This window comes from Patiria miniata, unplaced genomic scaffold (assembly GCF_015706575.1).
Source record: "Patiria miniata isolate m_02_andy unplaced genomic scaffold, ASM1570657v1 HiC_scaffold_7, whole genome shotgun sequence".
NCBI lineage: Eukaryota > Metazoa > Echinodermata > Asteroidea > Valvatida > Asterinidae > Patiria > Patiria miniata.
The window spans coordinates 47,840,614-47,868,599 of record NW_024037074.1 but is presented as its reverse complement, the minus strand read 5'-3'; the positions used below and the strand labels follow the sequence as shown (position 1 = coordinate 47,868,599).

At 39.7% G+C, this 27,986-nt stretch overlaps 3 protein-coding genes and 1 non-coding gene across 11 annotated transcripts; 2 read left to right on the top strand and 2 right to left on the bottom strand.

Annotated features, from left to right (window-relative positions):
• The first annotated feature begins 36 nt into the window (after nt 1-36).
• Nucleotides 37-8,918, top strand: LOC119746480. Its single transcript, XM_038223443.1, has 10 exons — nt 37-193; nt 356-473; nt 1,768-1,879; nt 3,322-3,423; nt 3,849-4,018; nt 4,700-4,896; nt 6,216-6,411; nt 7,235-7,377; nt 7,825-7,993; nt 8,201-8,918. Exons 1-10 carry the CDS (start codon nt 99-101, stop codon nt 8,267-8,269), a joined length of 1,371 nt encoding a protein of 456 aa, XP_038079371.1. The 5' UTR covers nt 37-98; the 3' UTR covers nt 8,270-8,918.
• Nucleotides 8,919-9,175: 257 nt separating this feature from the next.
• Nucleotides 9,176-9,248, bottom strand: Trnam-cau. The gene has a single exon. It is a non-coding gene; the product is annotated as a tRNA-Met (tRNA).
• A 138-nt stretch (nt 9,249-9,386) lies between these two features.
• LOC119744740 (keratin, type I cytoskeletal 9-like) lies at nt 9,387-25,573 on the top strand. 8 transcript variants are annotated; one of them, XM_038220830.1, is made up of 14 exons: nt 9,387-9,523; nt 11,167-11,569; nt 11,944-12,012; nt 13,430-13,454; nt 14,756-14,869; nt 15,497-15,636; nt 15,958-16,204; nt 16,563-17,114; nt 17,810-17,975; nt 18,162-18,333; nt 20,746-20,817; nt 21,653-21,880; nt 22,462-22,566; nt 24,592-25,573. In XM_038220830.1, the coding sequence occupies exons 2-14, from the start codon at nt 11,207-11,209 to the stop codon at nt 24,685-24,687; spliced, it is 2,349 nt and encodes a 782-aa protein (XP_038076758.1). In that variant the 5' UTR covers nt 9,387-9,523; nt 11,167-11,206; the 3' UTR covers nt 24,688-25,573. The 8 variants fall into 8 exon arrangements, with proteins under 8 accessions (XP_038076758.1, XP_038076759.1, XP_038076757.1 ...); XM_038220831.1 differs by having other exon boundaries at nt 9,408-9,528; XM_038220829.1 differs by having other exon boundaries at nt 9,418-9,528; nt 11,186-11,569.
• LOC119744743 (dephospho-CoA kinase domain-containing protein-like) lies at nt 25,293-27,965 on the bottom strand. Its single transcript, XM_038220840.1, has 5 exons — nt 27,849-27,965; nt 27,429-27,553; nt 26,883-27,086; nt 26,339-26,426; nt 25,293-26,194 (listed from the first exon to the last, which is right to left on the bottom strand). The coding sequence occupies exons 2-5, from the start codon at nt 27,538-27,540 to the stop codon at nt 25,915-25,917; spliced, it is 684 nt and encodes a 227-aa protein (XP_038076768.1). The 5' UTR covers nt 27,541-27,553; nt 27,849-27,965; the 3' UTR covers nt 25,293-25,914.
• Between the last annotated feature and the right edge of the window lie 21 nt (nt 27,966-27,986).

Sequence of the window (27,986 nt, the reverse complement as noted above, 5' to 3'; positions counted from 1 at the left end):
AAATGCAACAACGCGGCATTGTACGCCTGGCGCGGTCACAGTACCAGCGCAGCAGCGGGCATTTCAAAGCTAAAGGAAGGGCGAGCAGGTTGTCAAAAATGGATCAAAATAACGAGATGGAGGAGAATTCAGCCAAAAGTGACGGTGCTTTCTCCGCCTGTGCTTGTTCGAGTATAATGGAGAAGCAGAAAAGGTTGGGGACATGATTAACAAATTACGCCTCCGTAAATGAGTATGAAAGTTGCCGTCAGGACTCGGTTCACGATTGAAAAATATGCATGCCTTTTTTAGCTTTCAAATTCAAGTTCACTGAGTTTGTGCCTATACTTTTTATGTCCTCTTTGGTTCGTGTCAGGGTTTTGTGTGATCTGAAAGACAAGGCTAACATTCTGCCTAAGAAAGTCAAGACAGAAGATGCCTCACTGGATACTGAACACCTGCATGATTTCAAGGTTGAGTGCCAGCAAGTTGTGGTAAGAAATAGGAAGCAATTATTTTTTACATAGTTTTATTCATTTAAATAAGGCAGTGTATATTTTGCCGGAGACGGCAAACCTTTAGTAAACGTTAGTTTGCCGGATATGCACTGAACATGCGCAGTTACTGTTTTTTTGTACTTAAACATTTTCCGGTGACAAATTTTAGTCTGGCTCCATGCCAAAATTATCGTTGTAACCTCGTATTCACAAGATGGGATCCAGACCATTTCATAATTTCGGACTATAGCCTATTTCCCTTTTAAAAAAAATCCTCCAGAGCCACAAATCTGAAAAAGAAAATGTAATACTCTGCAAAAAAATGTTTGAGACATGTTAAAATAATAAAAGAAGAATATTCTTATTTATTTGGGGATGAGAAAAAAAAACTTTAAAAATGTGGTGTGGTCGGAATCGAACCCGAGTCATCCCGCTTACTAGAGCCTTTGCTTAACCACTACACCAAACCTGCTACACAACTTTTGGTGGGAATTTAATACATCTTATTATTCAGCCCTATCTTAAAGAGTACAGCGCCCTCTGTTGATATGGATTGCCGCCGGCAAACCTTTAGTAAACGTTAGTTTGCCGTCATTACCTCCGGCAAAATATCCACTATCTTTAAAAAATTTTAAGGACTTGTTTTATTTCTTTAAAGTTTTACATAGCTATGAGTTATTAACATTGTTTTTAGTGTGTCCTATTTAATCGGTTGAAGAGCCCCTCAACAGAACCCCTCAACAGAAACATGTTTCTTTTGAGTAATCCAGCGGGAGCTGGTTAAATAATGTGTTGTGTATGTTTTGTCTAAAATGGTGTATTTTTGTGTATTTTGATGTCATTGTTTGCTGTATAAACAAATGTAGGCCTATCCCGAAAAATGAAATAAATGAAATGAAATGAAACTGAGTTGCACAATCAGATACAAAAATGACAAAATGCCTAGGCCTGTTTGGTACAAATTTATTCTACTTTCTGGAGTAAGACAATGCTAGGGGGCCTAGGCCTAATTTTTTGCACTTATATGCTGCTTTTGAATGTTATCAAGATAAAACTTAAAAGGACTTGACTTTTTGTACCTTTCATCTGGGAGTTCAGTTTCTTCTAGAAAATAATATGCAATTTCTTGAGAATTTTGTTGATTCCAATTTTGTTTTGCCCCCTGGATTTTTGTGTGTGCTAGCATCTCCACAATATTGGCTCCTTTTTGAGCTAATAATGTTAAATATAAACGGCTGTGAAATCTGATGCTCATGATTTACACTTTTTAGTTTATTTTTCCCTTGTGCAGGATGAATTCAAGAAGCTGAAGTTTGCCTTTGTCCATCTTCAGGGGCACATCAAGCTGCTGGACTACTTGGCGAATGTTCCCAAGGACCAGTGGCCCTCAGTAGCATCTTGTGGTGAGACAGAAAAAAACTGGAAACTTGAGGGTCACTCAAGATAACAATAACCCTTCAATGCCCCTTCAAGATTGCTAACCCTCACCTTCCTAAATCCTTCAAAATCATCCAGGCAGTTTCGGAAGATTTTGGAGTATAACCCACCTCACTCCTCCAAAATCCTCCTGGCGGTTTTGGAGGATTCTAGAGGATTGAGGATGAATGGTGATTGAATCAAATGAGGATTCTGGAGGATTGAGGATGAATGGTGATTGAAGCACAAGAGGATTTTGGAGGATTGAGGATGAATGCATTTTGAGGCAGGACTGTCTGATGATTTTGGAGGATTTGGCATTGGTTATCCTTGATTTAAACACGAGTGCAAAAATTTGGGATGAGGATTTTGGAGGATTGACGATGAATGCATTTTGAGGCAGGACTGTCTGACAATTTTGAAAAATTTAGGCGGAGTTTAAAAATTTTGGAGGATTTTGGAGGATTGAGGATGGTTCTTAGCAAGAAGGACCTAGGAGGTTAGGGTTAAGGCAGCATGAATGGCAAAAATAGTCAGTTGATTTTGGAGTTGAATTGGATTTGAGCCCCGCCTCCATTATGCCCGCTATTATCCGCACTGCTTCTGAATGTCATAGACACTGCCTCAACCCATTAACAGTGATTGTTGGAGGATTTTAAAGGATTGAGGCAGTGGTCACACCTCAACTGAACAATTTCAAGAAATAACAGATGCTTTTGGAGGATTGAGGCTGAGTCCAATTTTGACATAATGGTAATTGGGGAATTTTGCAGGTTAACTAACTCCCTAGGGGGTGTGCAAAATCGTATTGAAATTGGAGGATTCATGACTGTTAGGGATAGCTATGGGTGGTTCCTAGCCAAAGGTTGTAGGGGTAAGAGTTGTTCAAATTTTACCAAAATAAAACAAGGAAGAAAAGAAAAAAACATATTCAAGGCAGAAACTTCAGTTTCATATCCACTTCAGCATAAAAAGTCATCAGATTTTCAGGGGGTTTGCTGTGGTTATTTTTCTGCTTTCAGTGGTTCATTGTTGTTTCAGTACATGACAGTAAGACAGTGAGAAACGTTTATGCACAAATGTTTCCAATAAGCAGAATTTTGGGTTTTACAATTTGAACAGAAAAACCATAATCTGAAGAGCGTGTTCCAAAAGTGACATCACAGCAACAGCGACCTCAGTTGTCAGAAAAAGTGTGAAACATTTTGAAATGTCGGAAAAAGTGCACTTTACAAAGATTTTTACCAAAAAGGGATGTCTCATAGTTTGTAGACATTTCAGAGGAAAGGATATTTGCTACCGTTCAAACATGATGCTAATTTATACAGTTATTTTTGTTATGCTGATTCAATACGTTTTCACAACTGAATGCATTCATGTTGCAAGTAAAAACAAAGAACCTTTCAAAAAACTGATCTTTTTTCTGTAGATGAAGAATCTAAGAAGATTCGTCGACAGCTCAAAGACGCCAAGGGAGAGGCTAGTGATCTTGAAGAACATCTTCAGAACATGATGAAGTCAGTGCAGAACTGTAAGTTCTCTCAACAAGATTGTTATGGAAAAGCAAGATAGTTATAACAATGAAAAAGCATGCACATTTTATGGATCATATTCACTATGAATATTAATGTGTAAATACTAAATGCTATTTTTTTTCTTCAGGTTTCCCCCCCGATTTTTCATTATTCCCAAACACCACCAAACTTGTTTTTGCAACACAGCTAAAGACTTGAATCTGTTCCGTTCTCCAAAGCAAATACTAACTCGTAGCGTAACGTCTATTCCTAACGTACTTAGTAAGGAGCTGGTTGATTACAAATTTGAGATTAAGGAACTCCGTACTTTTAAATTTCTGTACAAATCAGCGAAATACTTGATTTGTTGACCAGAAATATGAGGGCTTCACTAAATTTTCTTGCGATCGCTTCTTTCCACCAATTTGTAATACATTCATAGGTCAAGAAATGCTGGACACAAAACTGGCGTCAATCACGAAGATGATGGAGAAAGTCGAAGGTGTAGCTACTCAGGTCAAGGAGAACACGAAAGGGAGGGGCGGGGCAGTAGAGGAACTAGAAGGCGGTGGGGTGACGCTGGAAAACTTCCAAGATGAGAATGCCAAACAGGTCAGCGTTCGAGAGTGTATAGATGTATCCGGCAACTCGGCGAGTTATTATTGGAGTGCCGTGGCCTTGTGGTCTAGAGTACTGAATTTGTGGTCTGCCAATAATTCTGCAGGTTGTGGGTTCGAGTCCAGTCTGGGGTTATGGTGCGTGCGCCCTTGGTGGGCAAGGCACTTTGCCACTCATTGCTTCTCCCCGCCAGGAGTGAATGGGTACCTGTGAGGGCAGAGATGGTTATTGTGATTGATTTTTAGCTGCCTCGCGCTGAAATGGCTACATCGACCTGTATACTCCCCAGGGAGCTGAGATGGTATATTGTCCCTTCTTTATAGTATACTGGCTAACACAATTTGGTTTTTATTTGAAACAGAGTAAGTTACAAATCAGAACAAAAACTCCCTATTTCATGTGGACTTCTATGGACTTCATCAGACAAGCATGCCATGGTGATCTGTATGGTGATTTAAAGATAACCTTTGTTTTCGTGTACACAAATCCAGGCTACACAATTGGAAGATATTATTTAGGTGGCACGATCCTTGAGAAAAACTTGAAAAAAAATCTGAACACAGAAGTGTTGAAAATAGTGTTGAATATACTTAGATGTAGATTGAAAATCGATTCTATTGATCTAAGTTTCTAACTAATGGGACTTGTTTCTCTTCGCCTCTGTGCTACATGTAGATTTTTGACTTAAAGGCGGCAGAAGAGTTCTTGGCCCGCTATCAACCCGCGATGAAACGCCTCAAAGAGAGCACAGAAGCAATCCGCAAGAACCAACAGTCGGCGTTGGATGAAAATAAGACAGTTATGGAGATGGTGTCACAACTTATGGCCAAGAAACTAGACAGGGAACAGCAAGCTTCCGACAAGATGAAGTGGTGAGTTATGATGTCTAGACTTTACGTTCCTCAAATTTTCAGAAATGGATGGATTTGGAGGCTAGTATTTGATAGCAAATATTGTTACACCGACCTGTTTAAGGTTTTGTGTTCATAGATGCTGGAAAAACCAAGAACAAATGCTGTTGTTGTAGTGTGGCTCCTTGACCCTACTTCAGACGAAATGTAGCAAGTTATATACGTCAAGGTCAGGGAACCAGACTAGCTGGCTTGCACCCGTTCAATGAAGTGTAACCGATTGCAATAAAAATGTGGACTGACTAAATTTGGTGAATTGGAGGCAGTATTTGGGAATTATCAGTTTTTTCCAACGATGCTCGGCTGACCATCATTGGAAATTGATGTATAAATTCCACTTTTCTTGAAATGACAGCACACCAGGTGCCATGATTTCACAGGAAGTCTGAGACTATTATTCTCTCACAGTCAAGTAAGGTATTTCATAATAATTGAGTAGTTTCGCTTTTTGATGCTTCCAAATGTTGTATACTACCTTTAAGCACAGCAAAATAGTTGCTCAGCGAAAAGAAGCGATTGCCCAAGACTCTGCGTATTACTTATGAATGGTGCTCCATTTGATTTGTGCTCGGCACAAAAATGTGTTAACCACAATTCTACTTATAAATACACAAATCCAGCACGTGATCACTGTACACTCACGCGGCCCCCTTCAATGGAGAAACCATTGTGCATGCTATTGTACAAAGCAACTGCCCCTGATGGATTATTTTGAACAACAGCTAGCACGATGCTTTCGCCATTGACGGGGGCCTCTGTGATAGAGGTGATAGCATGCCTGAATTGGTCCACAGCATTTCAGTGAATAAAAAATACATGATGTGTGTACCAAAACTAAAAAGTGGAAATTTTCAGCCATGAAATAAGGCCAAAAAAAAAAGTCTCCGGTTTCTGGTATGCGCGCGCGTCGCCGTAGCCATGCGCGTCGGCAAAATGAAAAAGTATTTTTTCAATGTAAGATGATGTCTTAAAAACCGCCAAACTCACTGGTTTGACTGGAATCCTGTTGCTGCACAATTTAAAAGTGTTTTTAGATGGGGTTATGATCGAGAATAAGCTTTATGTGGCCTCTCTGGTCTCCCATAATATTTGCACTAAGTTGAGTCGGGCACCATTTGCAGTCATCAGCCGACATTTGAAGCAAAAAAAAACAGGTTAAAAAAAAAAAAAAAAGCCGCGTCGCCGCACCACTTTTTGGGCAAGCTCCATACCAGTAACCGGAGACTCTTTTTTTTTGGCCTAACGACATAGCTTTTTTTTTTTTCAATTGCGATTTCCAGGTGCGAATCTGCCTCCAAAATGTTGGCACAGCTGACCGGGGTATCAGAGCGATCTCTGGACGATAACTGCTGGATCCTGGAGCTCACTGCAGATGGATGTTCCTCAGTCAACAAGGAAAGTCTGACGGCCGTACTGACCCTTCACTTCAAGCCAGGCCCGGACCCTTGGTCACCCAGGCAGATCAGTGCCGCTTCGGTATTAGTGCCCCATTTTTTTCTTTACATCATGTGGAACCTTGGAATGTTCCTGAAATTTTCTTCTCTTTTTTTAAAGGAGAACCTCATAATAAAGACTATAAAGAATGTAACAATGGCTAGAAAAGCTGAGAGAAAAATAAAAACAAAGATGTAACGATGTCTAGAAAAGCTGAGAGAAAAAAATCTAAAGGTTGACACCAATAATTCAAATGATGAAAAAATCCCTGCAAAGAGTCAGAAAAGTACCCAGACATTAGTCGTGTCGACTCTTTACTCTGTACTTATGAAATAAGATTTAAAAAAAATGTAATTATAAAAAAGGTCACAAATCAACTTCGAGCAGAAATTGACATCTTTTATTTGTCTGTTATTGGCGCCATCGAGCTACTGTAGGCAAACTTTAACAAAGAGTAAAATAAAATGTGGATGGTCAATGGCTGTTCTTTAAACTTAAACCCTCCTTTGCAAACATGCAATGTGTGCCAAGTTGTCCTTTCAGTCAAAATCAGTCAAGTGACTGTTTTTAACAGTTAAGAGCTCCCAGCATACATAAAGCATGATTGACTGGCTGTGACTGTTTATTTAAACTTGATACCCGTATGCTTTGACTGTAGGTGATTGATAAGACAGCTGTGCTAACAAGTTGCCTGCTTTTGTCTGTTGACTGAATTTGACTTCTTAAAGTGCTTCCTGAAAATATGATCTGACTGTTGGTGACTAGCCTTTGTAAAAGGCATATGGCAGGGGAAGAGGATTGATTTTTAAACTGTCTGTGACTGTTCATACACTAACTTTAAACTTTTTATTGTCATCGTGACCAGATTGATGTTGATTCCCTGGACATGTCGGACCTCGTTGAAGAAGCAGTGAGAAAGAACGACGTTCCCTTCTTGGTATCATCAGTGATGACCAGACTGAGAACCCACGCACCCCTCTACATGGAAGTGGAACAGCTCCGACATCAGTGAGTCAATGAGATCCGCCCATTCATTCTAGGGGTGTTTGCTTGCTTCAGTTTCAATCTCCATCCGCCAAATCTGACGCCTCAATTCCAATTTCAATGGAAGCTTTTCTTTAATCTTTTGTAGCAGAGAGCGAAGTCACATGATCCGAATTTCAAAACCTAAGACTAGACTGGTACATGTCCAACTTTTAAAAAATGTTGACTATTAGTCTGGTGGCATGAATGTGTGTAAAATGTATAGAAATAAAGACAGGGTACCAGATTTTTCTTTTGCCATACCAGTCATGCAGGACAAAAGAGGTGTGTAGGACTGGTAGTTTCATGTGCAAGTCTATTTTCTTGTATTGTATGTGCCATGGTGTGTACTATCCCAAGTGAGTTTTTGGACTCTCAACACAGTACTGAGAATCAAAACCGAAAAATAAATTCCCGTTTTCCTATTTCCAGATATGCCATCGACTGGGTCCCAGAAGAGGGCATACTGAGGGTCATATTTGGGGACAGCGCCCAGATTGTTTGCACCCTGTCCTTATCAACCGGACCCCTGGGTACGACCGTTGTCCAGCTGAAATCTCTTGAGGGGGTCAGGCAACACCCGCCGCTTGACGAATTGAAGGTTAGCACAATATTATTTTTAAGCCGACTTCTTTTTTTTTCACTTTGTACACTTTCAGTCCTTTTCGTGACCTCTTATATTAGTAACTGTCACAGCATGATTTTTGTTAGCTGTCCACCAGTTTTGAAATATTGTAATAAAAAACAAGTTTTTTTTGTATTTTTTTTTTTAATAAATGTAACTTTTTGGGGACTTTATTTTTTGCAGCCACCACATGAAAAACCCAGGATCTCAGATTGGCTGGAGTACTTACAAGAAGCCACAAAAAGCTTGTAGCGATGAAGGAACTGAAACAGGAGTTTACGGAACTGCGGCTCTTTCTCCAGCTGCCTCTTCAAGAGGTTTCAGGCCCTTGATTTAAGGGACTCTGCCTGAAGGGACTCTGCCTGTGCATACAGTGTGTTTGGCGCAACCCAACTGCACTTTTTGGGAGGGGGGGGGGCTCTGTTACTTCAATGTATTTATATCCATATTTGTAAATATAAACAGTAAGCAACATGCAAAAACAGTTTAGTCTTTGTGTTAACTTAAGAATACATGCATGTATGTAAATGAATACATGCTATTATGGGAAACAAAATTGTAAATTGAAATTTAATATTTTGTTGATTTTTTTTGTCAAATTAATTTACTGTACCCCAGCAAGTTGGAAATTCTTTCTGCTTGGCTTAATATATTTATATCAAATTTTCTTTGAAAAAAGTTTTGTGTAAAAGTTTTTTTTCTAATAAAAGAAAATTAAAAATGTCTCCAAATTTGAGAGTTGTGTCGTTTTTCAATGAATTAATTTTTTTATTATGCAACTCAATGTTAGAAATAATTTCTATATTTTAACATCTTTTCTTTTTTTTCTGCCAAAAGTAGATAATGAATTTCAAGCAGATATTTTAACATCTTTTCTTTTTTTCTGCCAAAAGTAGATAATTTTTCTGCCAAAAGTAGATAATGAATTTCAAGCAGATATTTTAACATCTTTTCTTTTTTTCTGCCAAAAGTAGATAATGAATTTCAAGCAGATGAAACAGTATTGAGTAAAATTCCATGAAATAGTTTTGCCAAAAGCAAGTCTGTGACTTGAAAATAAAGAATACTTTTAGTGAAATTTAAGATTTTGTTTAAAGGTGTATAAACTGGATGAACTCTGTAAGAAAAATGTTCTTTCGAAAAAAGAAAAAAAATCATTGCCCCGTGTGAGGCTCGAACTCACGACCTTCAGATTATGAGACTGACGCGCTGCCGACTGCGCCAACGAGGCACCTGGTGAAGGGGAGAAACTTAAAGTATTCATACAATAAAATGTAATTTCTGTTGTTTGACGCATGCGTAGCGTCGTTATTATTCGCTGGTTCCCATTCAGTCGTTTGTGTTTGGTATTGCGTCTTAATAACGCGACGCACACCAGTTATTACATCTGCTGTTTGCATGCTGCTTGCGTGCGCTAGTGAAAAGAGATCGTAAACGCAAGTCAAAAAGGCATACAATTTTGGCTTTTCTCGTGGCTATTCAAGAGGATATAGCAATTTATCGGAAGTAAGGTCTGTTAAGAAGTTCAGAGTGTTGAAATTAAAATGTAGTAGTTAATGTTTTAGCATTTAATTTATCTTTTTATAGGCCCCTTGCCCAAGTTTCCACCTCTGTCATGTCTGTGTGTGGGGTACATTCTGGGTGGGGCGAGATAATCGTAGTGTTGAATAGAAAATGCGTCTCTCTTGTCAAGTCGCCCCAGTTTTTGATGATGAAAATTTCTGCGATTGTTTATTGGCAGTGTATATTTTGCCGGAGACGGCAAACCTTTAGTAAACGTTAGTTTGCCGGATATGCACTGAACATGCGCAGTGAGTTACTGTTTTTTTGTACGTAAAGTTTAAACATTTTCCGGTGACAAGTTTTAGTCTGGCTCCATGCCAAAATTATCGTTGTTAGCAGTTAGGCCCTACCTCGTATTCACAAGATGGGATTCAGACCATTTTATAATTTCGGACTTTATTTCCCTTTTAAAAAAATCCTCCAGAGCCACAAATCTGAAAAAGAAAATGTAATACTCTGCAAAAAATGTTTGAGACATGTTAAAATAATAAAAGAAGAATATTCTTATTTATTTGGGGATGAGAAAAAAACTTAAAAATGTGGTGCGGTCGGAATCGAACGTGAGTCATCCCGCCTACTAGAGCCTTTGCTTAACCATTACACCAAACGTGCTACACAACTTTTGGTGGGAATTTAATACATCTTATAATTCAGCCCTATTTTAAAGAGTACAGCGCCCTCTGTTGATATGGATTGCCGCCGGCAAACCTTTAGTAATCGTTAGTTTGCCGTCATTACCTCCGGCAAAATATCCACTATCTTGTTTATTTGGAAAGAATGTTGCATCCTGACGCCACTGTTTTCATCGTAGGCCAATATTGCAATAAAGGCCTACATTTCCAATTTTATGATTTCGAAGTGGATATCGACTATCGTTATGTCATTGCAGCCGTAACACTACAGAAACACCATTTTTCAGCTGCTGCTATGCTACTGCTAGGGCCTAAGTGCTATCGTTACGGATTGCACAATCATGAATATCGTCCATTGCGAATCTGTTTTGCATTTTACATCTTCCCACCCAACCATGACATTTTGGTAGCTTGATTGGTTACTATGGTTACACTTCATGTGCCTGGGACGCGGGTTCGAAACCACTGCTGCGCTGCTCAATTTGTTTTCTTTTTAAATTAGGCTACTTTTCCTTAATACCTTAATGAAGTTTCATGTTATAAATAAAATAATTCTTTTTATATACGTAGATTGTATTTTCTTCTTCATAATCTGTGGCTTTGGAGGATGTTTTTTAAGGGAACTAGTTCGAGATTAGGTTGAATGATTGATAATGATAGCCTGGTTCCAACAGCCAAAGATCCTGATGTTGAATATTATTACTTAGGTAAGCATGGTTAGGGAACCAGACTGCAGCTGTTGCTTGACTTAAGTAATCCTCGGTGTGTAGTGCACCCTCATGCATACTTCTTTTGAATATCCTAATTCGTAGTAAGACAGCAAAAAATCATTTTTAATTCAGGAGCCTCAGATTAAGATCGTTATTACCGGAATAAAACAATGGTTACCATTGCAGGGCACTAGTGTTTGTTGCAGGACACAACGTTTCTTGCTTTTTTTTTTTATACATGTAGTCTGTTCCAGTACTCACAGATATTCTGAACCGAAGCAGCCATGTTTCAGCGAGCAGGTTCCAAGTTCATGGGAGGAGGTGGTGGAAACTTCAGCAACGACTTTGGCTACCCGGCGGGGAACGGCGGAATGGGAGGCAACAATACAGGATTTGGAGGCGGCTTTGGCAGAGGGGGGTCGAGGGGTGGCGCAGGGTTTGGGCGTGGCTCAGGACGCGGTGCTGGAAGAGGAGTGGGAGGCATCCGAGGTGGCTCATCGAGGGGAGGAGCTACCAGAGGAGGCGGAACCAAAGGGAGTGCCACTGGATCCGGGGCGGGTTCTTCAATGACTGAGACTGCTTCTCGGTCCGAGTCGGGATATCTGCAGGATCACCCAGGCCACTTCCCTGACCAGTATTGGTGCAAGGTAAGTCAACAAATTCACTGGTTCCGCAAACTCTGCTGTAGTTCCTTCTTAAAAAACTCTTAGTCCTTTAACATTTCAAAAACCTTCAAAGCTTCCATTACTAAAATAATATAGTGTTACTGTCTGAACCCACAAGAACAGAAAGGTTTGGAAGTGTTATAGAATGTTTAATTTCTCAGTAGGGAGGTCAAATTGCAAACCTCCCAGTTCCTTTAACTTCCATGATTAGAGTTTGCAGGATTTTGTAGGAATCTTTAGGGTTGAGGAATGTGTTTTCCAGTTACTAAAAAGCCTTTGTTGAAATCCTTTTAAGTTGTTGAGTGTTCGGTGCCGAAGTTGATGATAAAGTCTTTTTTGTTCCAACCCATTCACAGATCTGCAATGCCAAAACAACAGGGGAAAACAACTACAACGCTCATTTGCGTGGCGTACGTCACAAGCAGGTATGGGCTCTTACTTGTACGAAGGACTTTCGTTTTTGATCCTGCACAAAAAAAAAATTGTGGGATATTAAGCTCGTTTGAAGACTTGTGTGGCCTCTCGGGTTATTAATATTGAAAACAAACTGCAGCTCACTTTTTTTTCCCAAGACCAAACCAAGTTCAAATGGTTAAAGAGAGATGCACTCACCAGATCTGATTGGTAACACAAAAGAGAAACCGCTACAGCAGATCACTGTGTGATTGGCTGAGTGGCGCCTTACATTAACCAATCAGGTGGCTCACTGGCAAAAGTCTGGCGCCCAGACTTGCTGGCAAGTAAGAGTGCGTGACAAACTTGTAGTTTTCGAACTGTATTCAGTGTAAGTCATGTGTAAAAAATATCATTCTTGGTGATCTGTGATTGTTCCTTGGCTGTTTTTTTGGTCTGATTTTGAAGGATTCAGTACTTCTGCACTTTTGATTTGCCAAAGTATGGCAGAATGTTAAACGCACCTATGGTGTACCAAATCCAACAAAATGTGGTACACAAGTTTGATGGATTGTGATGGAGTGAGATGCCATTGCAAAATGTGCACCAAAGAATTTTGGCGAACCCAGGTTGGCGGATTGTAGCATTTTGTATGCTACTAAACGATGTTGAGTTTTTGTAATAAGGTTGACTTTTTTTGTTGGTGGGGTCAAAGCGTGGATGTAGGGTACATCCATCTTTTTATTGCTTTTAAGGAAAAAACGATGAAATAATTCAATTTGTAGATTGATGACGATCAGAAAGTGTACTTCACTGGGGACACTTTTAAATTGTAGTCGCAGTATAGTCAGATATACATGTGCATTTCTGTCCCGTTTCATACATCTCCTGTTCTTTTACAATTCAAAATCCTGTTATTTTTCATTTGCTGAAATACTGTGGTTGAAAATCGGACTTATATTTGTGTGGTTCCCAAGTTTTATACAGGCATCTCCTACTTTTGGGTATTTTACGCGTAGTTGGGTAAATGAACCCAACTAATTTACAACTTGTAGTTCGGGAATGCTTCATTACAAAAGAAGTTGGTCATACTGCACATCTTCTGTGTAGTAGCCAACAGAATGAAGTGTATGTTTTTTTAATCAAAGAGCCATGTGACATGCAATCAGGGTTGCATTGTCACATGAATTAGTTCATGCACAAAAATTTGTGCATATTGCATATTAATTTTTCAACAAAAAAACAAAGTTTGGTCAGTAAACTTTTCGCCTGTATAGGTAATGGGAACCACAATGCTATGCTACAGTTATTAAATTTGTTCAGACTGAATTTTATCATTGCATATGCTGTATGGAGCCCGAGGAGCATTCCTTCCCCAGAGGGAGGAAGCACCTGGGCTATTCCCATTCCTAACCTGATTGTGTTTTCTCTTTTCCCCTCTGCATTTAGAATGTCATGAACCTCCAAATTGGCGGTGAGTGGAATGGGTTGCAGACTCTCGATTTTGGCCTTGACTTGTCAAAATCATGGCTGCCACCCTGGTGCCCACGAAACACACTTTAAATCTCTGTACGGAAAATAGCCATTGGACAGTAAGATAACTGGTATTTTTGCTCTCGAGAGCAGAATACCAGGTGAAACCATTTAGTATGCAAGTAGACTGGTTTGGACACCAGCTAATTCTGCCTTGGTTTTAGCTGGTAATCCAAACTTACACACGAGGCCAGTTCATTGTCTGTCGCATGGAAGTCATTCATAATAGTTTTTTTGCATGCCCACGCGATTGGTCATTCAAAGGTCAAAGGTCATTCAGCTGAACTTTGACATGGTCATTGATCCTTGGTTTAGCCAATAGGGTTGGAGGATTTGTCATGATATATGCAAATCCACTGGGTCGGGTTATTCAATAGTGTCGACAAAGCATACGTTTTGTCGTCAAAATAGCCAGTCAGTTGTGAACATCACAACAGATGTTAAAAACAAACTTACACGACTCGCGTACCTTCCTAAAAAATGATTCTCAGACAACACTTTTTAAAACCCTTTTTGCCAACGTGCGACTGACAATAAACTGGCCGACACATAACAAGTTATCTTGTTCTTCAAATGAATTGTAGAATGTATTTTCCATACAAAATTCGTGCTCACTTAGAGCACATTTTTGCTACTTTACTTGAGAATTCTTAATCCTGGGCATGTATTTGTTGTGAATGCAAGCTTGAATTTTTTCCTTCATTTTTTGGGAAAAGTATTAGGTAATTTTTTTTCCAAAAGAAATTAAGGAGACTAAAACCATTTGCTTCTTTACAGCCAATCTTTTGAATATGTTGGTTTTTGAGGATGGAAAACCATAGTGCAACTTCTTTGCTATGAAAACATTTATTTGCAGTGAATTCAACAGAATTCATACACTACAAATTATCATATGTATAATCAATACAGCCAATTAGAGACCAGAGTTTGGTCTGTAATTCGTTTCGAATGTGCTCCGTCGACGAAATAAAAACTGCCAATCGTAACACGAAATGCAAAGCCATATTCATCCAAACATCAATGAAAAACAGAAAACTTCTATGTCATTGATGTATACGCCAGGATGAATGTTATTTTTTTTTTCAATAAAAATCTGTAGTTTGAAAGAAAAAAACCTACACTTTTTAAACTGCAGGAAGTTTTGCTGGAACACTAGAAAAAGTTTTTATAAAATTAAGAAAACTTTGAAAGATTTTTTGTCTGATACTAATAGAACCATCCCCTCCCCTTCTTCGTAAACAGAGCCCCTTCAAAGGGTTGGCCCCTTGGCACAGCGCAAGCGGAAGCGAGATTCGGAGAACACGGTCAAGAAAGTGTTGTCCGAGATGTTGCCAGGAAACACCGAACCAGTTGTTGGTAAGACAGACAAACCCCTAAAACTTACGCCAAACCTTGGCGCTTCAATTGCAGTTTTGGCTTTATTAAGGGCTTTAGAATCTGAAGCATTTTATACGCTTAGCATGGATGACAGATGGCATTTAAGAGCCTGCCTAACATCTCTCATTGTTTAATCTACCTCAAACGGAACTCAACCCATCAAACCCCAATGGCATGTTTTGTTGGAATCTGTCAGGATGGGTACAGTCCCCCACGTAGTAAACTGACAGTCTTTTACATTGGGTTGGCACACCTCCAGAATCCAAGTCAAAATAGGTGTGTGCAGTTTGCCATATGGTGCTGGATTATGCCAGGATGGGTATGGTTCTTAGTAAATCATGCTAGGGGGTTAGGGTTAAGTCCGGTTCGTACTTCATGAATCGCTGCAAAATTCGGCGTGGTTGAAATGTGTTCAACTTTTGCAAATTTGCGGTGCGAACACCTGCCCTGACATCACAAGTTCGCGTTCGCTTTCGCGCCGATTATGAACCGGACTTAACTCTTGCCGTTTAGAGCGACTTGTGAATAGAATCCATTGAGGAGCTAAAACGAGGTTCATCTGAAACCCTGTCATAACCCAAATGTTAAAAATTTCTCTTGAACCAGGATTGGAGTTTGTGACGGAGATCATCCGCGAGGGAAGCGACACGGACCCAGACTACGAGTGCGAGCTGTGCGACTGCCGCACCCTACAGGGCAACATCATCTACCACTTGATTGGTTTCCGCCACCGCATGGCATACATTGTACGATTCGTTTGAATCTTAAGGTCCATTTCCTTTATTGTAATGTGCTAAGCACAGAAAATACTTGCTTAGCGGACAAACAAGTTACCAGCCAAAGCCATTGGACTAATATTGCTAACAAGTGGTTCTCTTCAGATTTGTGCTGAGCGTATAAATTTTCCAAGCAGTAGTTTCACATTATACATTCAATATACTATGCATTGGATCTGGGGCCAGAAACACTGCTCAGAAAGATGCTAGACTTTTAATATACATTTCCTAACTTTGCTAGTATTTGTAAACTTTTTCCTCTTTTTGTTGTTGATCTGTTGGGTAAAACAGAAGAAAATGAAGCCAGAATTGCATGAACAGCTCGACCAAATGGCCAAGATGGCAGCAGAAAACGACGTGTCCAAGGCGGGCGAGTCTGGTGACCCGACTCCTGAGGAGAAGGAGGCCAGCAAGAAGAGAGCTACCCGCACCCGGCTCAGCGAGAAGCTGAGGGAGATCATGCCGGACCTGGCCGCAGAATGCCGCGGTCTCAAGCACAAAGTCAAGAGAGTTAAAGGAGAAAATATGGGCGTACCAGGTAAAATTTATTGCCTTTGTCTTGCGAAATGTTTTTCTTTGGCCATTGGAGTATGCAAGTCTTGTGATTAGCGTTGTAGTCGAGTCTGTCACCAGCCATCACAAGCCCTTTAACAATTCAGATTATAAGTAACAAAGGAATCCTTGGAATAGTTTTTGACTTGGGATTCAGTTACTTGTGATGGATGTACAACGACTAATGACACTTTTGACTACAGAAGCGCTTACAATTTTAATTCACAAACAAAAAGAATTGTAGAGATTATAAATTTTGTAGCCAAACCATTTGTAGATGTGGTTTGAACGAGATATTTCTTGGGCTTGATACTACTTTCTATATTCTTCTTTCACCCTCGTAGTTCCAAAGAAGCCATTCTCAATGCAGGGCGGTCCTGGAGGTCGCGGTGGTGTTGCAGGAGGTCGCGGTGGTGCTGCCGGAGGTCGCGGTGGTGGTGGTTTTGGAGGTCGTGGTGGTGCATTTGGAGGTCGCGGTGGTGTAGCTGGAGGTCGTGGTGGTGCATTTGGAGGTCGCGGTGGTGGTGCTCCTGGGGGCTTTGGCGGTGCAGCTGCAGGTCGCAATGGTGCCGCCAGGGGTCGCGGTGGTGCAGCCAGAGGTCGCGGTGGTCCTAATGCTGGCCGAGGTGGATTTGGCGGCCCAGGCAGTTATGGTGGGCCGGGTAGCTTTGGTGGGCCTAGTAGCTTTGATGGGCCAGGTAGTTTCGATGGGCCGGGTAGATTCAGTGACCTTGTCAACGTCATAGGTCCCATCGGGGGCCTTGGTGGTGAGGGCCTCTGTGGTGGGGGCCTCGGTGGTGGGGGCCTCGGTGGAGGTCGCCTCAGTGGAGGTCTCAATGGAGGAGACAGGGGTCAGTTTGGAGGTTCGAGTCTTGACAGTGGAGGCCTGGGCAGAGGTAAGCATCACGAACATCTGAAGTAAAACTTGGAAACCGATTCGTTCAATATCCGAGCTTACCTTTGGTTTTGGAGAAAGAGTCTGAATTTTTACCTTTGGGAACTTTGCAGGATCAATGTTTGAATCATTTATATTAACAACTCTGTCTCTGATAAACATTATAAAAGATTGTTAAAAGCACCAAGCGCACTGCAGCTTGCTAGCCTGATGAAGTGTTTAAGGCAGTTTCAAGTGGAAGGAAACTTCAGATAAATTTCGTTCAATATCCGAGCTTACCTTTGGTTTTGGAGAGAGAGTCTGAATTTTTACCTTTGGGAACTTTGCAGGATCAATGTTTGAATAATTTATATTAGCAACTCTGTCTCTGATAAACATGATCAAAGATTGTTAAAAGCACCAAGCGCACTGCAGCTTGCAAGCCTGAAGAAGTGTTTAAAGGCAGTTTCAAGTGGAAGTAAACTTCAGATAAATTTCTGGGTAACCCTCAGGTAACCAAATCTGCGAGTCAAGTTGGGTGGGATTGGAATCCTGGTCACAGAGGTAGAAGTTGAGGGAAGTATTACTCCTCCAACCTGCCTCTCCTAGTCTCCAAACTCCAGATTTTTTTTAGTTTCTTCCCATTTCACATCCAAAAATCATTTGTTAATTTCCTTATTCCATCATTGTGACTTCTGCTTTAATCTTCTTTTCAAGGATTTGGGCGGGGTGCCCTTGCTAGGGGCAACGGAGGTTTTGACGACGGCTTAAGCATGAGAGACCGCGGACGTGGGCTCGGTGCCTACGAAGAGAGAAGTGACCTAGGGGGCGGATATGACCTTCCCCCGCCCTCCAGAAGGGAAGAAATTGAGAGTATTAAGAGGTGAGGTGTTAAGACTCGAATTGATTTCCCATGATATGGTGGTACCGTGCTCCAATTCTACTGTGAACTTTGAGAGTTGTGTAGGATACCGGTCATGACTGGCTCCTTCAAAACGAGGAATATGTTGAATAAAAAAAAACCCTCCAAACAAGTTATGATTTTTGTTTTGGTGTATTTTATTTCCAGTGAGATCCTTGATTCGTTGACCAGCAATTCGGCTATGAGCGACGCATTCATCTTGAAGGAGTTCGAGCGTCGCTTTGGCTCGGCTAAGAAACTCCAGCGGAGCGATATGTACGACGATTACGACCGTGGCCAAGACCTGGGCCAAGACCGTTCCAGATTCAGAGATACGATCGTGAGTCGTAGTCACTGTGTCTTTATCACCATGTCATTTGAATGGACTCTGGGCATGTGCAGTAGAAAGCGCCCTCACAGGAACGCAAAGTGTGAGGGGTACACTGCTAGCATGTGCTGGTTCGTGCATGTATGGCGCAAAACATTCAAGTACAAAATCTCCAATGCCTGGCATTTTTTGCATAGGTTCTGGGCACACAACTGTCACGTCACAGCTGGGGTCCATACTTGTGCCCGGGGTGGTCCCTAAACCTGAACTCTAACTCCCTAGCATGATTTACTGCGAACCACACCCATCCTGGCAAATTCCAACACCATATGAAAAACTGCACACACGTATTTCTGACTTTGATTCTGGAGGTGTTCCAGCCCAGTGCAAAAGGCTGTCAGTTTAGGGGTACTGTACCCATCCTGACAAATTCCAACAAAACATGCTGTTGGGTTTGATGGGTTGAGTTCTGTGTTGGTTAATCATTTTCTTATTTTTTCTAAAGCCCTCCAAACGGTGCTAGTTCAAAATCGTCCAGAATGTTTTTTCAAACTGCCCTGCAACATGTGGGCCATCTGAATTGGCTAAGTCAATACAAACACTGTGTTGTATTGATATTTACAATGTATATCAATAACCATATTTATCTTTAACTAACTTCTTTGAGGGTGTTTATTTGGAACATGGGAGAGAGTGTTCTGTGATCTGCTGACCGATTACATGTTGGTCAAAACTAATTTGTTCCTTTACAATGACGTGATTTATTTGTTTTTTAGAAACATGATGGTTTTTGGGCATCAGTGAACTTTGACAATTATCAAAGTGCCCACGTGGGATCTTTACAACACAAATGTTCACGTTTTTAGTGATAATTTGTATATTACTAATACCCCAGAACATCATTTGATGTTTGGACATGGGGTGTGTTCTGAAAACCCATTCAGAATGTGTGTTTTTTTGTTTTCACGTTTGGTGATAACGTGAATCTTATGTCTTGAGATCAACCAAATTTGTTATTTTGCTTCAAAACATCTTTGGATGTTTTGAGAAGAATAAACAGTCGTTGGTAAATTGACACGTTGAAATACATATCACTTTTCACATTTGATGATAATGTGAAAACTTTATGTATAAATTTGCCATATCTGAGATTAACAAATTTTACTCTTTTTTTGTCTTGAAACATCTATGGATGTTTCGAGAAGACAATATTGATGGTTGGTACATTCGTAAATGTACTTTAATACAAAAAACAAACTTTTAGTAATTTGACATAAAATTACTGTTTGATTTTCTATATTTTATAGTATTGCTGTAATGTTCTTGAGCAATTTTGGGTGCACACCACCATATCATTGTTCACAGTTCGTTACACTTTTGAACTCGGGTCAAAAAAATGTGGTGTGTGCCACCACTGTGACCTTTGTCATCTCAGTGGTCCCCTGCATTTGGTTTACCACTGTCTTACAATGAACAAGGCTGTTGGTAACCAGTGATGTTACCAACGGGTTCTAACGGTTGAAACAAACGTTCAAGCTTGTCTTTGAACTGAAAACTCGTCTCAACAGAAAGAACTAGAAAACGCATCAAAAACAATGGAACAACAAACTCCAGAAATGTAATTAAAGTATCACTCTGTCCTACCACCATTCCAAGTCTTAACCTGGAGTTACTATAGCAACCACAGAAGAACAATAACGAGCATTGTTCTTTCCATCATGCGACACACGCTGTACAGTATTTGGGTTTCCGGAGTCAGATGAAACTATGAATTCTAAACCATTCAAAAAGGTGAGACTCTTTTTTTTCCCCTGCAGATAGAAATGTCTGTTTTTTGTGTGTGTGCTGTTTAATTTTAAAATTATTACTTGTATGCAACAAGGATCAAGTCACTTAAACAACTGATTCGGATGTAACTTATTTTGATGATGTTTGAATTATATACAGTGAATTCTCGATAAGTCAAACTCTGTTAACTCAAAACAACTGTTAAGTCAAACAAAGAATCTATTCCCTTCAGTAGTATAACAATGATACACAACCGTGCTTAACTCAAAACTCTGCTGAAGTCAAATTTTGAAACCGTTCCCTTGAGGTTTGACTTATCGAGATTTCACTGTAATGTGAAACAATCAACTGATGAAAGTACAGGGCTAACACAAGTTGAACCAAAAAAACACACACAAAATATCATTTTTCATGAAAGCAATTTTACAGTACTACATTTAACAAATTTATTTGTTCAATAATCTTCTGTGTCTGGTTTTTCCTGAATAGTTTGGTCTTTAAATTTTGAAAGATGTTATCGAAATTTGTGGGGTTTGCTCAGTTGAATTATTCAGCATTAAGCTGTAGGTAGTAAATGTGAAGTGGGGTTAGTACAATAAAGTCCATTATCAACAAAATTTACTTCTTTTTTTTTAGGGGGAAGAACAGGAGCAAGGTGGATTTCAACGATTGCACAGCTCTCAAGATTTCGACAGCCCCAGCACTCAGGTATCAAAAAAATAAAGTTTGCAGAATAATTGTGAAATGAAGTCTAGAATTTTAATGAGAGACCACGACCAAAATTTAAGAATCTTAACTTTTCTGAGTAAATACGAATTTTGGAATTTTATGAAATTGAATGGCTACTGAACATTTGGGTGATTTATATGCAAATGAGGACTTCTTCCTGATGTTTGCTGCACATGATTTAAAACGGTTGAACATGAAAGTATTGTTATTTATCACAAACTATTAGTTCTTGTCTCGGAAGTATAATAGGTCACACTGAAGTTGTAATCACGTCCTTCAAGTCAAGCACAAGCCTATCACCAGGCAATCACAAATTTATCTCAAGTCTATCACAAGCCAATCACAAGTCCATCACAAGTCCATCACAAGTCAATCACAAGTCCATCACAAGCCAATCACAAGTCCATCACAAGCCATCACAAGTCAATCACAAGTCCATCACAAGCCAATCACAAGTCAATCACAAGTCCATCACAAGCCAATCACAAGTCAATCACAAGCTAATCACAAGTCAATCACAAGCCAATCACAAGCCAATCACAAGTCAATCACAAGCTAATCACAAGTCAATCACAAGTCAATCACAAGCTAATCACAAGTCCACCACAAGCCAATGACCAGTCCATCACAAGCCCATCACAAGTCCTTCAGTCTCAAGTCAAGTCATTATCTTTACAGCTTTCCTTCGTCATAGCACTCTCCCTGTGACTTGTGGTTCAACTTGTGACGTGACTGTTGATGGACGTGACTACAACTCTTGATCACAAAAAAAATATTTGGTGACCATTAAGTTTGTTTTTCCGACTTCGTTTAGCCTTTCTCAGACTCAAGCTCCCAGCCAAGAATGACGGTCAGTCTGGATCAGCTAAGCCGCCTGGACCCGACCCCCAAACCCCCCACCGGCCTGAGGAGTTGCCTCAAGAAACCATCGTCCTCATCAACGACAACATCAGCAAGCACATCAATGAGTTACAACATGGGAGGCCAGTCAAGCATGGCCACCGGTAGCTCTAAAGCCGTTCAGGAAATGTTTGCCAATTTGGTCAGTTTTTGTTTTTCTTTCAAATTCCTTTATTGTTTCTCTTCCTGGCTTTTGAACTTTGTGTAGGAACGGGAGTTGGTGCTGTGTGGTCACCACTCGGGAAACTTTTCCTCGGAGCGGCTGATTTTCTAATTTTTCACGTCACAGTTATGCGATTAAAAATTAAAAAACGCTGATTTTTTTTTTCTTGCAATAGCCCCCTTGAACATACACACAAAAAGTTGATGGAAAATATCAATTCTAATAATTTTGAGGCTAGAGGCCTTACTCAAGACAACTCTTTATTTGCATTTGTTGTCCTCACCAGGTGTCAATTAAGTTTATGTCTGCATTTGTAGGCAGGAGGTTGCGGCCTTTACTCCTAGCATAGCAAGCTTGTAATTTTTTTCTCAAAGTCTCAGACGGCGACGAGTATTAAGTGCCAATAAATTTCTATCAATGAAGGATGAACTCGTTGTTTTTTTACTTCATTATTTTCTGAGCTGCGTAGCCATTCAAGCAGACTACATTTTGTGTATTTATATTGGCCACTAAGATGATTTCTTGTATTTTTACCAGATATTTCTTTTTCTTGTGTTTAGTCTCAGTCCATGATCACCAACGAAACCGACGCCCATCTTGCCAAGCAAGTAACGGACACATTGTCTCAAGCCTTGAAAATGTATGAATCTAAGCAAGGAGGAGACGTGAGTATAAAGGCATGGCATTCAAGGCTTTGGAAGTTCTTTGGTTCGGAAATCAGGATTCGAAATTGTTTGAACAAGCTGAAAAGTTTGGTATTTGATTTGAAATATTTGAAATATATATTGTTTTATTTGCATCCTTTCTAACAATGCAAATACAGAAACAGTATTTTCTGAAAGTAGTCTTTAATAGTTTTGTTTCAACCAGTTTTATTCATTATTTTTCGCACCCTCCCCCCCACCCCACATTTCCAAAGTTGGAAATGACAAACATTTTTAACTCAGTAAAGCCTTTCCTTTCATATACTTAAGAATCATTTACATTGGTGTTATATTTTCGATATAAGTTTACAGGTTTTTACAATTGTTTTTAAATCCTATTCAGAACTTTTTATTATATCATTGTTCATGAATTCCTTTGGCTGTTGTGGTTATTTTAATATATTTTGTCTTACAACTTTTATTGAATGTAAAATCATAATAAACTTCACCACTTTCTTTTTGTCGTATTTTAGTGTCCTTATTTTTTATCAAGTCCCCGTTTTTTGTTGTTGTAAATTTAGAGCAGCTGTTAAAACCCAAGCCCTTTTGGGTTTTCTCTGAAACACAACGTGGAATTAAAATAGAATCCAGTTGTTTCTGGTGGAACAAAACGTCTTTTGTTCACAGCAGTGATTCACATTGATTGATATTGTAAGGTTAAGGATTTAAATCGAGATAAAATAATGTACAGTGACTGTACTGAATATTTTTTTGAACCCTCCGACTGTTAGAAAAGTCAAAAAAAAAGTTTGACAGTCAAAAATTCCATCCACTTCCCCTGCCGTGCCTTTTACACAGGCTAGTCACTAGCAGTCTGATCATATTTTAGCAAGCACTCAAATTCAGTCAACAGACAAAAGCAGGCAACTGGTAGGCACAGCTGTCTTATCAATCACCTACAGTCAAAGCATAGCTGTATCGAGTTACATAAACAGTCACAGCCAGTCAGTCCTACTTTATGAAAGCAGGGAGCTCTGAACTGTTGAAAACAGTCACTCGATTGATCTTGACTACAAGGACAACTTGGCACAGAATGTATGTTTGCGTAGGAAGGTTAATGTGTACTTTCTTGGTTTTAATGACATACAGTACACATGGACCGTGCGTACAGCGGCTAGTGTTAAAGCCTGGCTACTGTACACAAGTTGAGCGTTATAGTCAAAGTTGTACGTGACATACAATGTTGGATTCCAAGTTTTAATTTTTTTAATTTTGTTGACGCAAGTCAACAAAATGAATTTCAAAAATCTCACTTAAAAGCTTTGCATAAGGTGGGTTTTCACTCTTAGAAGATATTTCTTGTTCCACTTGTGCAAGTATAAAGATAGCATTACATCCACAGTCACTATTCTACATGTATATCAATGTACATGTACAGTCAAGTCTCATTAATACAAACTCGTTCGGACCTAGCCAAATTGTTTGTTATATCAGAATTTTGTATTAAGAGGAACACGAGTCCCATTCATTGTGCACATAAATGCACAGTCGGGACCATGGCTTTATGTTTGTTATAACCAGAATTTTGTATTAACAGAGTTTGTACTAACGACTATATAGAATGCATGGAAAAACTTTATTAAAAACTTTGTTGAGGCCTATGCCATGAATTGCGGTTCTGTTGATGTAACTAAACGATTGCGCATCATTGGCCAATTTTGGTCCAGTTTTGGGGGAATGTTCCCAGAAAAAGAGAGCGAAGGATCCACGGCATGTTCCTTAATGGAATAAGAATTTTCCCACTGTTGGGTAACTTTTAAGTTTGTCACTTTCGGGGGAAATCACCAAAACTCTGCATATTTTCCCCCTCAAATGTTGTTTTTGTCAAATAAACCACAAAGCAGGATAGAGTTAGCAGAACAAAATTTGAATCCCAAAATTTGGATGAGATCTGTGAGGGCTTTGTCTTTACAACTTACCACCCGAACATAATATCCAAATGTCTCTTAACTTTCTCTTTTTTTGTTGTTGTAACGTTTGTTTCAGAGACCTGAACCTGGTTTTGGAGAGCCACCCAGGAATAGAGGAGCATTGCTTCCACCTCCCGCGGCGCCATTTGGATCTGGCTACAGTAGGATGTAATGAACCTGGGTGTAAGTGGGTACACTGGGTGCATTTTCACTGCAGTGTGATAGGTACAACTGGGTACAGCTATGTGGGAGATGCAATTAACCTGGGTGGAAGTGGGTTCACTGGGTGCATCTCACTGCAGTGTAATGGGTACAACTGGGTACATGTACCGTTATTTGGGGAGATGTAACTAACTTGGGTGGAAGTGGGCACTTGAATGCATTTTAGTGCAGTTAAATGGGTACAACTGGGTACAGCTACATAGGAATGCCAGATGGAGATCAGATCTAGCAGGGAGTTACTGAAATTTTAAGGAAGAAATTGAACTTTTGACATACGTACTGGTTTCATATAAAATAGATGCATTAAAATTGTAAGTGGGCACACTGAATACAAGAACTGGGTAAAAATGGGTACAGAGTGTTATATCTCAATGTAAAACAATGGGTAACACTGGGTACATCAGTCTTTGCATGTACATGTATGTACAACCAAGCATCGGGCCTTTTTAACAAGATTCACCAAATGGTAGCAAGTTGTACAGTGACGGGCAGGAACTTTTTTTTAGTGTAATTATTGTCAAGTGATTTTTGTGAATTGACTTATTTTAGGTTTTTAGAGTTTCTTACAGGTTGGGGAAAAGTAAAACTACATGTACTGATTTTGAAGGCCAGAATTCTTTTGGTTTCGATTTGTATGTTTGTTTTTATTGGGTGGGGTGGAATTATTGATCTTTTGGTCTAATAATTTTGATAATCAAATAAAATCCAAGCAGTTGTTATTTGACATTAGTAATAGCGACCTAACATTGAACTTGTAAAAAAACATGGTGTCGTCACATTGTTCCTCTTGTTGGACAAAAAAAATAAAAGTTGAAAGTTGTGTTTTAAAAATCTAATTATATTTGTGTCGCATTTTAGCTTACTGTAAACTAAACGGAACAAATTTAAAACCTATTCAAGAAAATCCAGTCTGGACAGATCGGAACCCAGAGGACGCTAGCAGCCAGCTCGGACTGTGGAGGAATAAAGACCTACACACCATACCGTCATCTTTCATTGACAATTTAATTGCACCTTCAACTCATTAATGAATTTCTTCTACATATTTCAAAAAAATTCTATTTGACATGAATTGTTCCAGTGGAATGTTTGGCGGACCCCACATCTTAAGCAAAGTTTGGTCCAAAAATATTAAATTACATGTACTTTGATAACAAAAATAGAAAATGTTATACAATCATAAAAGTATCCTCATAAGTCCGTAAACTGCTAGACCGAGTCCAATGCCTCCAAAAATTAACGCTACTCTGATCTTCCAATGAGCATACGACGTCTGGAATTGTCTGTTCAAGTAGTCCACTGCCAACTTGGTGTCTGCGACACTGCCGCAGTTGTCGATTACGTAATCTGCGAGCTTGCGTTTCTCGCGTAGGGGCATCTGGGAGTTGATCCTCGCAAGGGCGTCCTCTCTGCTGAGGTTGCGAGCCATGAGTCTGTGCAGCTGGGTTTCCTCATCGCTAAAAGAGAAGAAAAAAAATCACGATGAGTGGAATTTATACTCGACTGTAACTTAAAATTTGTACTAATACACGCCTTTTCACTACTTTTCACAACTGACATTCACAATGATGGTAAATATTTTATCAGTTTCCAGAACTCACCAGTAAACCACTATAACCTTCCGCAGGAACTTCCGCAAGGCGCTGCCTTCCAGGAGAAGAGGAATGTCCATGATGACGTACGGATAACCTACAGAAACAATTCAATAAAAGGCTTTATTTTTTAAGAACAGAAAAGTTTTGCCTTGTTAACCATTCCAAGTAATGATATCTTTGAATTTTTAGTCTCCCATTGAAAATTGACAAGGTTCAAGAATATCGAGATGAAATGCCTTCATTAACCCTAACCTTCCCAAATCCTCCCAAATCCTCCCATGTGGAATTTAAATCAGTGGTTGGATTGATGTGGGAAGTAAAAATCTTTTTTCTTGTGGTTAAGTGTCTTGCCCATGGACAAATGTTTCTTTTCTACGATAAAAAAGACCTCAACCCTCGAAACTGAAGTAAGAACAATTCTTAGAAATATCAAAGAGTTAGAAATAAAGTGGCATCTTGAGAGACCAAGATGGATGAGAATCAAAGAAAATTGTGGTGAAGTATCAAGCCCAGGGACACAAATGGATTTAACACTGAAAAAGTAACAAACCTTTGAGGAAGTACTTGAAAACCCTCCACATCATTTCCTTCTGGATGAAGGGATGAGTGCAGGAGTTCAACAGTCGCCTCTTCTCAGCATCACCAAAGATGATCGCCCCTAATTTAGGTCTGTCGATGGTACCATCCTCCTGCAGTATTCCACTGCCAAAGTGTTTAACAATCAGCTTCCAGGAAGGTTTGTTGGGCTCAACCACTGTTCGATAGGTAGAGAAAAAACAAGAGTGGTTATTTGCTCTGAGGGGCAGGATTTAATACCAACAATTGAGAAAAGTATGCTTTCCATTTTTAACATGGTGCTGAAAATGTAAAATTTGCGATTAGCTCACAAAAATGATTGTCGCTATTTATCGAGGCAGTAAAAAAGTAAATCTTCCATTCCATCCAATCAACATATTTCTTAGCTTTGAGTAACTCCAGCTTAACAAGCTCATCAGGAATTCAGCTTAACAAGCTCATCAGGAATTCACATATGAATTCCTGATGAGCTTGTTAAGCTTGAGTTACTCAAGCTTCATATTTCTAGACGTATCTGTACCTTCTCGAGCGATCACATCCGCATCGATGATGGGACATCCCAGCTCCTTGAAGAAGTTTGAGACGGTGCTCTTGCCAGACGCGATACCGCCGGTAACGCCAATCAGATACATGATTTGGTGCCGTCTGCAAAAATAAATAATGTAGCAACATCAGCAAATAATGAGAACACAAGCGGCCCCTATGTAGACAGGAGACGTTGCTCCTCTGTGATAAACATATTAATAGACACTTTGAGAGAGCTCTATTAGTATTACAAACAATAATATTTTTTGGTCTTCATTCAATGACTAGTAGTCTTCTAAAACCTGAAAACTAGCTCTCATTCTGATTCTCATGATTCTCAATAACTCAAGTATGACATTCTATTCTCAATTTTTGTCAAAGTCATATTATGCCTACTGGAAGTTATCATACTTACCTTGCTTAATAGCAATATCGTGAAATCCTAACCAACAATTTATTCTAATAACCTTTAAAAGATGATTCTCACTTGAACATGTTGAAACTTTAAAAAAGCAATGAGCTCAGGCCAGCTGATATCAACTAATGCCCAAAT